The sequence below is a fragment of the Pogonomyrmex barbatus genome, unplaced genomic scaffold, assembly GCF_055798465.1.
Source record: "Pogonomyrmex barbatus isolate J1 unplaced genomic scaffold, ASM5579846v1 scaffold19, whole genome shotgun sequence".
Classification (NCBI taxonomy): domain Eukaryota; kingdom Metazoa; phylum Arthropoda; class Insecta; order Hymenoptera; family Formicidae; genus Pogonomyrmex; species Pogonomyrmex barbatus.
This window is the reverse complement of record NW_028297115.1, coordinates 4,519,224-4,530,789: the sequence shown is the minus strand read 5'-3', so window position 1 is coordinate 4,530,789 and position 11,566 is coordinate 4,519,224. Positions and strand designations below refer to the sequence as shown.

General features: G+C 34.0%; 1 protein-coding gene across 7 annotated transcripts in view; it reads left to right on the top strand.

Annotated features, from left to right (window-relative positions):
• MED26 (mediator complex subunit 26) overlaps nucleotides 1-4,402 on the top strand; it is a 5,346-nt gene extending 944 nt beyond the window's left edge. The window contains exons 1-4 of one of the 7 annotated variants that reach the window (XM_089075422.1): nucleotides 20-274; nucleotides 1,370-1,444; nucleotides 2,241-2,501; nucleotides 2,937-4,402. In XM_089075422.1, coding sequence (XP_088931548.1) covers nucleotides 182-274; nucleotides 1,370-1,444; nucleotides 2,241-2,501; nucleotides 2,937-4,256 — 1,749 coding nt within the window. In that variant the 5' untranslated portion in view covers nucleotides 20-181 and the 3' untranslated portion in view covers nucleotides 4,257-4,402. Of the gene's footprint in view, nucleotides 1-19; nucleotides 499-747; nucleotides 814-1,114; nucleotides 1,273-1,369; nucleotides 1,445-2,240; nucleotides 2,502-2,936 lie in introns of those variants that run through there. The other 6 variants (XM_089075423.1, XM_089075425.1, XM_089075427.1 and 3 more) reach the window with 6 other exon arrangements.
• Nucleotides 4,403-11,566: the final 7,164 nt, after the last annotated feature.

Below are 11,566 nucleotides of genomic sequence, written 5' to 3'. Positions count from 1 at the left end.
CGTCGCCGCCGCCGTCGCCGCCGCCGTCGCCGCCGCCGTCGCCGCTACCGCCACTGCCACTGCCACTGTTGTCGCCGCCGCCGTGGTCGTTACCGTCGCACGCTGCAGTACCGCGCGACACTGATCCTCTCGTCTTCTCATCCTCTCTTCGCCACGACACACCACGATACATGCAACAAAGATGCAAAGACCATTTAAGCGCGCTACGAATGGCCTGTCCGTTCGACTCGCCCTCTCGTTCACTCGCTCGCGCGCGCACACACCGAGCGAACGTGTAAGAGAGAAGAGTACGGCGAGTGGGAGAGAAAAGGATATCGGTCGAATCGGGAGTAACGTAACGTAACGTAACGTGCGTGTAGCGCGCGTTTTCAGTTACCTGGCTACATAACCTCAATCTAGATGATGGTGCGCTTCGACATAAGGCAGTACGATTGCCCGAACGCTATAGTATCTTTTCTCACATACGTTTCGCGCTTCGTATGACATATGACGTATGACGTACGTTTTTTTCTTGCCTTCGTTATATCGTGGGATCGAAATTTGGCAAATCGCGACTGTCGATCTGTCGATCGTGCGAACGCATATCGCCTTACTCTCTACACGATGCTCGTGTCGTTTTGCCTAAAATTCAATTATTCAAAATTCATGTCATTTCTATTCCTCTCGAGAGAAGCAAGTAGTTGGTAGCTTAGGGCTGAGATGCAATGTGAGGTTTCCGCCAGATGGTAATCGTTATCCATCTCTGGACGGAGACAGCCATGCTGCGCGTAGATTCGACAAAAATTGAGAGTTCTGTGCTTCCGTGACAGACACGTGCGTATAATATTTTTGCGCGAATTGAACCACCTCGCGCACATTGCACGCAAAGTGCATTCGGTCGATTCCCTGGATAATCGCTATCAAAGAGTTGATTTTTATAAAATATAGATAAATAAAAATATTTAGAAATATTTTATATTGTTTGACAATTTGACACAATTCTCATTTTATTGGAAACATTTAGTCAGTTCAATTTTTTTTTTGTCGAAGAATTTATAATATTACAAATCATAACCTCGAATCTGTCAGCTTCAAGAAAATGTATGTGTATGCGTCATGTATACATATCTGTATACGTGTGTGTGTGTGTGGTGTGTGTGTGTTGGTGGCATTGTGTGTTTTGTCATGTATGTATGTGTCATATACAATGTGTGGAAAGAGAGAGAAAAAGATAGAATACACACACACACACCTGCGTTGAGATAAAATTGATGTGAAATCTTTCTTCGAAAAGTATCATTTTATACATGTTGAAATCTAATAATAATTATCAAATATTTATAATTGGAATAAACATATGCTAAAAGTTATATACTTATCTTCATTTCAGGTCATCGATATGCGAGCTGTTGTCGATGTCATTTCGGCATTGGAAAAGACAACAGTTACTAAAGAAGTGCTGGAGGTATATATAACGATTGAATACATTATTAACTATTTTTAATACTACTACATATATTTTTTTATGTTATATAAATTCTATGATATATTTTCTATGTTATATATATACTAAAAAAATATATACACTTACAAATATTATCAAATGCAAATACAAAACACAACAAAAACTATGAATAAAAAGATTATTATTTTATTATTTTATTTTGATTTTATAGGATAAAATATTATTGAATTATATATAAAAAAGTGTGTTAAATTTATGACAATGATTTAATTATTAGATAATATTGTATACGATGTATAATTAGTTTTATATGAAATTGAACTTTCCAAATTTACTGATGTAAGTGCAATTTTAACAATGTCTTTCAACAAAAATGTAACATTTATGTTAAATACAGTTTTAACTAGTACTCGCCAATATTTTTTACATTAATAAATTGTAACTTTTTATTAAATACAAATAAATATTCAATTCATCAAGATTATAAATCTGAATATTAAATACATGTTGTGTGTATGTGCAAAATAATTATCTTAATTAAATATTTAAATAATCAATACTTTATTAATCAATAGTTTATTATAAGAATTTATATATTTTTTATTTATATTAATGTTAAGATGGTATTCACAAATATTATATAAGCATGCACACAAATTTTTAATAAAAAGAGCTATTATATTTCAATTATTAAATTTATTGATATTTATGTATTAACAAAAAATTTTTAATTATTATAATGCTAAAAGAGAGTAATGATATTATATAATTATTGTTTATATACTATTTTTACTAGGTTACGAGACTTGGAAAACACATCAACGAACTTCGTCGAAAGACGAGTAATGAAGCCTTGGCCAAGCGTGCGAAAGATTTGGTACGCCGCTGGCGAGACATGGTTTTACCAACGGTACACTCTACGCCTACTTTGGCTGACACGGCACCACCGGCTTTCAATGGTGCGAAGGAAGTGGCTCCGAGAAATTTTAAACCACAAAGTCCTGCATTACGAGTTTTTAAACCTCACAGTCCTTTATTGAAAGATACTCCCCTTAGAGTAAGTTTCAATTTGTCAAACAAGTTGCCTATTAGGGAAACGAGGCAGTAATGAAATCTTCTTATCTCTTTTATATAAATTGAACCAAAGAGGAACAGAGATCACATTTTGAACAAGAATACAATTGCTGATAAGTTTAGGAAGAAATAATCTTTTATATAGTGCGTGCGTACGTGCGTGATTATAAAAGACATTTTGCATAATACACTTTATTTAAAACAATCATTTGCTGTAAAAATATATTTTAATATTCATTACTTTATGAGTTGAATTGTAAATTACACTTTACTTTGAATATCATAGCGGTAGATATGATAATTTAAGTACTTATAGTTAATATATAAAATATAAAAATTATTTTTGATATATTTAAAATATACATTTTGATAAGATGAGACACTATTGATGATACAAAATATTATAAATTTATTATAGGTGCTTAGTCCGGCGCTATCCGTGCACAGCGATCATTCACGCTCTCCAAATGCGTCTTCAAACAACAAGCAGTCAATTACACCGACCAGCAATCACAGGATAAGTTCCTGCTCGAGAAACGCCTCTCCAGTGCTTAATTCCTCGAGTCAGAATCACACAATGGAAGCAGTGCCCCGTACACACAGTTCCAATAAACGACTACGGAAAGAAGAGAATAGCAAGGACCAATGTCAATACTATCAATCGCCACGTGGAACCGAGTCGATGGTAGAGGAAGTCAAGAAACAGCGGCTCAACGGCGAGAACATAAGTGGTAATTTAAATTCGCAAGTGCCTAGCCCTACACTGAAGGAACGAATCTCTTCTGATCGTTTCGCGGAAACTTCTCTCGAAGCCACGAATGAGGATTCGGGTCCAAAGAAACGTGGCCGAAAAAAGGGTAGTAAGTTCGCGAAGCGACAATCGTTCCTAGAGGACAGTGTGAAAGAGAAGTTGGCCAGTATCTCGAGGAATCCGAAGCTCAAGACCACCCAGGAGTTGTTAGCTGATTTGCAGGCGCGTGGAAGCAATTGTAGCCCCGCAATTGGCAGCATCAATGCCCTACCTAGTCAAAGCATCGCGGAACCGCCCAGCATGGAAGATGTTTTACGAGGCAGCAACAGCGAGCAAATGTCCAAGTATCTGCGTTGCTCAAGCCAGAAGAATTCCCAGAATCTCCTTAGGAGCAATCTGGCCTCCTTGGAGATGTCGTCGTCGTCGTCGTCTACTGGCAGGACACAAAAATTTTCGGCTCGGTTGAGATCTGCCGAGAATTGTCGCGAGCCCTCGCCTGAATCATGCCAGGACAGGCTACGCGAAGACGATAGGTTATCGGAAAGCACTGAGACATCAACGTGTCGATCACCGTTGCAACGGGACCTTACAGTCGAAGAGATATTGGCCAAGTTACCGCCCTTAGATCCCAACACGATAGACTGGGGTGAGCACGAGGAGCGGAACGATTCCGAATATTGTCCGCCACCGCGGGATGTTACCGCAGAAGATCTTGAGAGGTTGCACACACAGTACATCGAAGGACTTAACGGAAACTTCCAACCGAATTTATTGACAGCGATCGTGTGTTCCGATGGTGATGAGCGCTCGAACGCCAGAGACGGAGGAAAGCAAGTGTCGTCTGGATTATTGAACGTGAATAGTGTAAAAAGTGTGTATAACAGCCAAACAGACAATGTGGAATTTCGGGAGTGGCATCAGATGCTAGCAAAGCCCAGTTACCAGGGCGAAATCCTCAACATATTGCCTTATGTTATTATCGATTAGTGATTTTATCAATTTATTCTATTATTATCCTCTCTCTTCTTCCCTTTCCTTTTCCCTGCTCCCTCGAGAAAAGAATTGTGAGAAAAATTTGCAAATAATTAAAAAACAATCGATTGATCTATTAAAATTAACGATTTCTATTGCGATTTTTGATTATATTCTTCATTTCTATTTACGCCGACGCATTATACCGCCATCCTTCTTTATCATTATTTCATTCCTGTTAATATATGTAATCATTATCTCGCTAATCATATAACTGTGCAACCGCGTGATGAATAAAGAAAGAAAGAAAGAGAGGAAAGGTTGGAGAGGGGTGGAGAGGAGGGCATTCTTCGTACTATCATCATCGTTATTAGCATCAACATCATCGCGTATTACTACTACTACTACTACTACTACTACTATTACTTCTACTTCTACTACTACTACTACTACTACTACTACTACTACTACTACTACTACTACTACTACTACTACTACTACTACTACTACTACTACTACTACTACTACTACTACTACTACTACTACTACTACTACTACTACTACTACTACTACTACTACTACTACTACTACTACTACTACTACTACTACTACTACTACTACTACTACTACTACTACTACTACTACTACTACTGCTACTGCTACTGCTACTACCACCACCACCACTACTACTACTACTACTACTACTACTACTACTACTACTACTATTATTATTATTATTATTATTATTATATTAATATTATAATTTATATATAATATTAATATTATTTTTTATTAATATTATTATTGTTATTAGTATTATGTCAATTATTAGTATTATCTATGCTTTTATTCCTTTTATTCCTCAATTCTCTCCTCTCCACTATCATTTTTCCACATAATTATTGATATTTTCTTCATCTTCATCATCATAATCACCATTATCATTACCATCGTCATCGTCATCATCATCATCATCATCATTACACATTATCTTTATCATCATCATCATCATCATCAATCTCCGTCATTGTCATTGTGACGATAAAGAAACTGAGAGCTCATTAGGAAAAAATGAAATCAATGTTAAATTATGATTGTCAAAGTAAAGGCGTCAGAGATTAATTTTGTAATCGCACCGTACGCGAGATAAGTTGTTAATTGTGTGAGATATAAATATTACGTAGATATGGAATAATAGATATATCGTGACACAAGCGCTGCATTATTTTTACACAATAATAAAAATAGATGTCGATGCGGCCCTCGACTTCTCATCTTTTGAGTGTTCAAAATACATAACGCTCGTTTCACTTGCGCGTTATTTTATGCATTACGCGCCAAAAATTAATTCGTATCTTTTTTTACTTTTCTATCGCATTCCGAGCTCAATCCGAAAAAAACACGGGCCCAATACACAAGTTAGTCCTAAATTCTATTAGAAGGGAAAAAAAGAGCAAAATAAAAAGATGGAAGAATAAAACACAAGAATGAAAGTTCTTATAAGAGAACTTATGCAAATAGCGTTCAAAGATAGAAATATAAACAAGATTCTAATAATTGTCAAGATCTCTAAGACGTTTACTGTTCTTCAAGTATTTCACAAGACTGTTACACTCTGTCGCGCAACTGTAGAAAGCAATGCGATTTCTTCGAGCTATCAATAAATTAGGTACACTGGTGCCTTAATTAAGCAAGAAAAAGAAAGAGAGAAAAGATATATTTGTCTAAGTGCGTAAAGTTTCTACTCAAAATTTCTTTCGTTTGCGTTACAATTTACAACGGCGGGCGTATTGAAAAGTCACGTGATCGATCATGCATTATCAGACGCAAAGGGTTGCGTAACATTAATCAAGTACGGACGCGATACAAGTTCTTCATCAGGTGCAATACCCGAACAAGTTCAAGTTTATAATATACAGGATGTGTCCAAAAAGTTGCGGAGCGCTGAATGAATTATAATAAAACGAAATTGCGAAAAAGATGCGTGCCTGGTTTATCTCGTTCAGAAATGACCCCTATTGAGCTCGAGATAAGGCACCTCTAGTTCAGTGAAGAATCGAAAAATGTTGTTTTATAGAGTTGTTCAATACACATTTATTAACATTTTTTTTCGTTTCTGGGCGAAACTGACAAATTTCAGCCGTTTTCCTATCCTCGTTTTCTTATCCCTTAAAATTTCTGATTTTTCCGGGTTTAAAATTGGAATGTCGGCATCCATGTCTAAAGAAACGCGCGTACTCGTCTAAAGAGTTGTGTAGATCGTGAACTATGATGAGAGAGAAACTGTATTTATACAAGAATCATCCATCAGCTGGGAATTAAAATCTTTAAAATCTTGGCAGTCACGAATTTTTTCCAAATTTTTTGTTGCGTTTTATGATGATCCATTCAGTCTCAGAGCTTTTGCTTGCAACCCGTGTCTTGTATATTTTGTGTGAAATAAATCGAGTTAAATGTACTGTCACCCATCAGAGACATCGTTTATTATTCTGTAGCATAATCTTTTTTGTTTCCACACGATTAACAAGATATAATGCGCACTGCTCCACGTGTAACCAAAAATTGTGAAAAGCATGCCAAAATAAGAGGAAATTTGTGTATTTACTTTGTCGAGAAATTGCTTTTTGGTTAATTCGAGTTACTTTTTTATGAGTTGCTTTTTCAGACATCTTTTGCCAAACGTCAAACAAGTCACACAACGTCACACAACATTTCGAGAAAACTTCGCGTATGAGGATTTACAATTACATCGCTATCGTTATGGCTAAAGAGATAATTTGGCTAATACATGAGGATAAAAAAAAACAAAAAAAAACATCACCGATGAATCTAAACTTGACTTTTTGTATTTATGCGCGGAAGCGTTATAATGGCAAATGTTGAAGAAATTGGCGTTTATTGTGTTGTAAAGAAAGCATATCATGGCGGATAGTCGGCGAAAATATATGTTCTTGCCTATTATTATTACGTTTTTAATCATTTTCCACTTTTTGGACGCATCTGCTCGCAAAAATTCGCAAACACTCGATTAATCAAACGCTATACAGCCGACGAATAATTGCGACAATTATGTCATTGTGTCATAGATTCATTTTATGTATCGAAACAATGAGTTTCGATAAATTTTAGGACACGAGGAGGTATCTCGTAATCATGGGCAGATAGAATAGATTAAACCGAAAAGTTCTCTACTTTGTTTTGCAATTTTCGTAATAATTGGAAAATAATAGAGATGAATAAATGTGCATCCGCACGCGAAGAATGCCCAGCATTTCGCACATTCATGATAGTTAGAAGCGTAGCGAAATATTCTTCTACAGGATCCCTGGCGAAAATAAGGCGGAAATAAAAAGTTGAGCATAAGTCGAATATAAAAGACGAGTGACAGAAGTGTAAACAAAATTTCTAGGGAGCGTAGATTGGAACAGCGAAACGTAAAAGAAATGTAAAACGTTTACGAAGCGTTTTAATGCTTCTTTTATGTGCCATTGTTCCAATCTACGCTTCCTAGAAGATTTGTTTACACTTCTGTCACTCTTCAGTTACATTCGGCTTACGCTCAACTCTTTATTTACACCTTATTTTCGCTAGGGATGATGTGCTTTTTATTAATTTTTACAGACTTTTATTAATTAATTTTTCATTAATAATTGCGAAGATTGAAAAATATTCTCTTAAATAAGGGATAGATAAAAAAAATTATCAGTTCTGTCATTAACTCAATATGGGTTATTCTTTTAATTATATTTATTATAATTATAATTATATTACATTGTTTTTAAATAGAAATGGTTGCAGAAAGTTGATAAAAGTGATTATTGATACTCTGCAAAAAATAATGCGAGACACGTCATTTTACGAAATTGCTTTGCGCGTGACTGTACATACGTTGGCATTACACGTTTTTTTAGAGACTTTCATCAAATCCTTATTGTCAGAATTCGAGCGTAAAGCAGAGAACAGTTTTTATTTTTCTTTTTTTCTTTAATATCGGAATTTGTAGACGCACGCATTTTGTCATAATAAAACGATGATTATGATTTTCAAAATAACAAGAATACACGAGATTTTTCGTGAGGCTCTATAAGAGCGAATGGAGAAAGAATTATTCTTTTTGCAGATTTTACTTCAATCTAAATATCTTATTAATAAAACGCCGAATGTAGAGACAATCAAATTTTATCTCTTCGATTTTGAAACATATATTGCAATATTTTAAAGACTAATGATTATTTTATTCAAAACTTGAATCGCGCATTGATTCTCTTTGAATAATTAAGAAGTGGTTAGCCTTTAAAAAAATCAGTAAAAATTGTCTTATTATGTGGCGTTTACTTCTCATAATTAATCGTAATCTTAATGCATTGATGTATACTCACACGTACGATTTATGTTTGTCAATGAATTCTCTTATTCTTCATTTGAGATTTCGTTATAGCTACACGGATTTCTTCCAGGAAGTTTTCAGTTTTACATTTAAAAGACAAGACAGATATATTTCATGAAAGACAAATAAAAACAACGTTAATCGAGTAACATTTCAACGTAAAGTGAAATAATGTTTTACAAATTTTTACTAAGGAAAAGAGCAATCATATGTTAAATATCTATAATTGATTGATTTGCTCGGATTATGTCCGAATATGTGAAATGGGATTTAAATTTATTAGATCTTCATTTATTATTTCAACGTAACTTCGCTATAAACCAGTAAAAATTTATTCTATAAATACAATTATTTGGGAGTGTCCCGTTTGACCACATCCCAATTGACCACTCACAGAGACCGATGCCTAGAATTTTTCCACTATGCAAACGTTGTGAATGGTTAGTGCCACCTCAATTGTTTTTATCTATCTATAAGCTGGTTTAGAACGTTTTTTGACGTTGTCTGATGCCTTTCGGCCCTGCATACATTCGTAATGCATGTGTGTTAACACACGGATATATGGACAGAGAGAAGCCTGACAGCGGACCATGCCCGCGATTTAGCTGTAATTAGAGACACTGGGTGCTTTCCAACAACGTACACAGGCGACACCGTGTAACACAGTGTCTACACTGGTGCTTTCCATCTATGACACAGAGAGACACAGAACGACACTGCGAAACACAGCTCGATCCTAAGTTTGGCCGTGTCGGACGTCAATAGCGCCAATATATCGAGCAAAATTATTTTTTTTAAGTGTGGTACTAATATACATTCCGGTCATTATTGTCATTTTGGATGCGTTCCGTTTCTTGCATGATACGCATAATGCATCATTTATCCTTGTTTAATGATAAGGATAAATGATACATCATGCGCATCATGCGAGAAACGGAACGCATTCTTTATTTGCAAAAAAATGTCTTCGTCGCGTTTGAATAACGTAGTACCGAATCCGGAATTCTTAGGTAATCAATATTCAGTTTTTTTTTTTATTTAAAGAACTATATAAGCTTAAAAACATTACATATTTGTTGATGACCCATTATTAGTACATATTCTATTGGATTAAGTTTTATTGTATGTTCTTTTGTCGGTATTATAAAGAAATTATTCCTACATTAGATGATGTTAAGCATCATGCTTATTTCAAAGGAAAAGAAGTTTTCCTTGAAGGAGAAAAGGAATTATACTCACCTGAAATGAATAAGATTCCATGTAATTTCAAATCGAAAAGATCATAGTTATTTTACAAATATAAAATAAAGCTTGTAGCCAGGAATAAAATAATACATATAATTTACTTAAATTTATTTCAGCATGTACCAATAATTCTTCAAAAAATGCACTGGCAATAATGGATGATAAAAAAACGAAAAAAATGCGCTCATGTTTATGCGTGATGGTCTTTTCCTACGTCTTTTACGCTCTCTAGTGAGCGTGTTTAGTAACTTATGTTCCAATTAAACTCTATAACTGTGTCTTACAGTGTCTCTCTGTGTCACACTGTGTAACACCAAACTCTCCTTGTTGGAAAGTACCCACTATAATCAGGACTGGCTACGACTCTGATTCGCCAATCAGAAACTCTGATCCGCCATGTTTTTAGCCATGGCTAAATCCTATGAGAAAGAAAGAAATATACACTATCTCATTCTAATCAATAGCGATATTTTTTACTTTGCATGTGCATTGATTAAGTGTATTGCATGTGTATAAACACGTGGAAAGCGTGACAATATATTATTAAATAATAGAAATACTAAAATTGCAAAATATAGTCATAAATTAATTAATTGTGATAAATCAATATAAAAAATGGATGGATGTTTATTTTTTTACTTAAATTTTATTTTATATTCTAATAAAGTTTGTTTATAATAATAATAAATATGTATAAATAATAATCCTTTCTAAAAAAAGACATGACATCAATACTTGCATCTTTCGAAATTTCCTCGAAATTTATTGTTGACGCTTTCCCGTAATGGATTCTCTCGTTGCGCTAACTTTATGAATAGCTGTCATTGTATTGGTTTCACAGAGGATTGTTATGACAATTGTGTAAAAGTTATCAAAAAGTTAAAAATATTATAGTGTAACGGTAATACAATAGTATTATATTAATTTTTGTGTTGAAAAAGATAAATAGTGAAAAAAAATAAATAAATAAATTTAAAATCGTTAAAATTAAAGGATATATATATTAATAAATATTAATAAATTGGTAATATAATTATGTAAAATAAAGTTTTATAAATATACACATTTTATTACCTTTAAAACGCTTATGTTTTTAAATTATAATATTACAATTTAAGATTAATGTATTTGAAAGTTAATGTATTTGAAAATAAGTGGGAAGCCAAAGATGGCGGACCAATCAAAAATTGCCTTTTCGTGGCCAGTCTCTAATTATAATGTCTCTAGCTATAATTTTATTTTAAAGCATCTCTAAAAACATGGACATTAAGGATCGCATAGATCTTATAGATATGGACTGACAATTGCTATCGTTTCTGCATAAGAAACAGTGTCCGCGAGGGGTTAGATAGAGAGACGTATTTTTTGATACTTCTTTCTCTTAAGATATCCGGAAATATGTATTGCGCATGAGTTCGAAGCATATGGATTAATATAATATGGCGGATTAATATAATAATATGATCAAAAACAATAAATGTTGATGAAGAGAAAAAGAAATAGAGTAAAGAATGAAAGACTTCATAGTCAAATATATAAAATGCAATAAAATAAAAAAAAATATATATGAAAAAAGTGAAAAAACATCAGATAAAACTTTTAGATTAATTTGTGGAAAGAATTTTAAAATAAACGATATAATTCTATATCGAAGTTTTTATTTTTTATGATAATTTTGTAAAATAATAAAAAA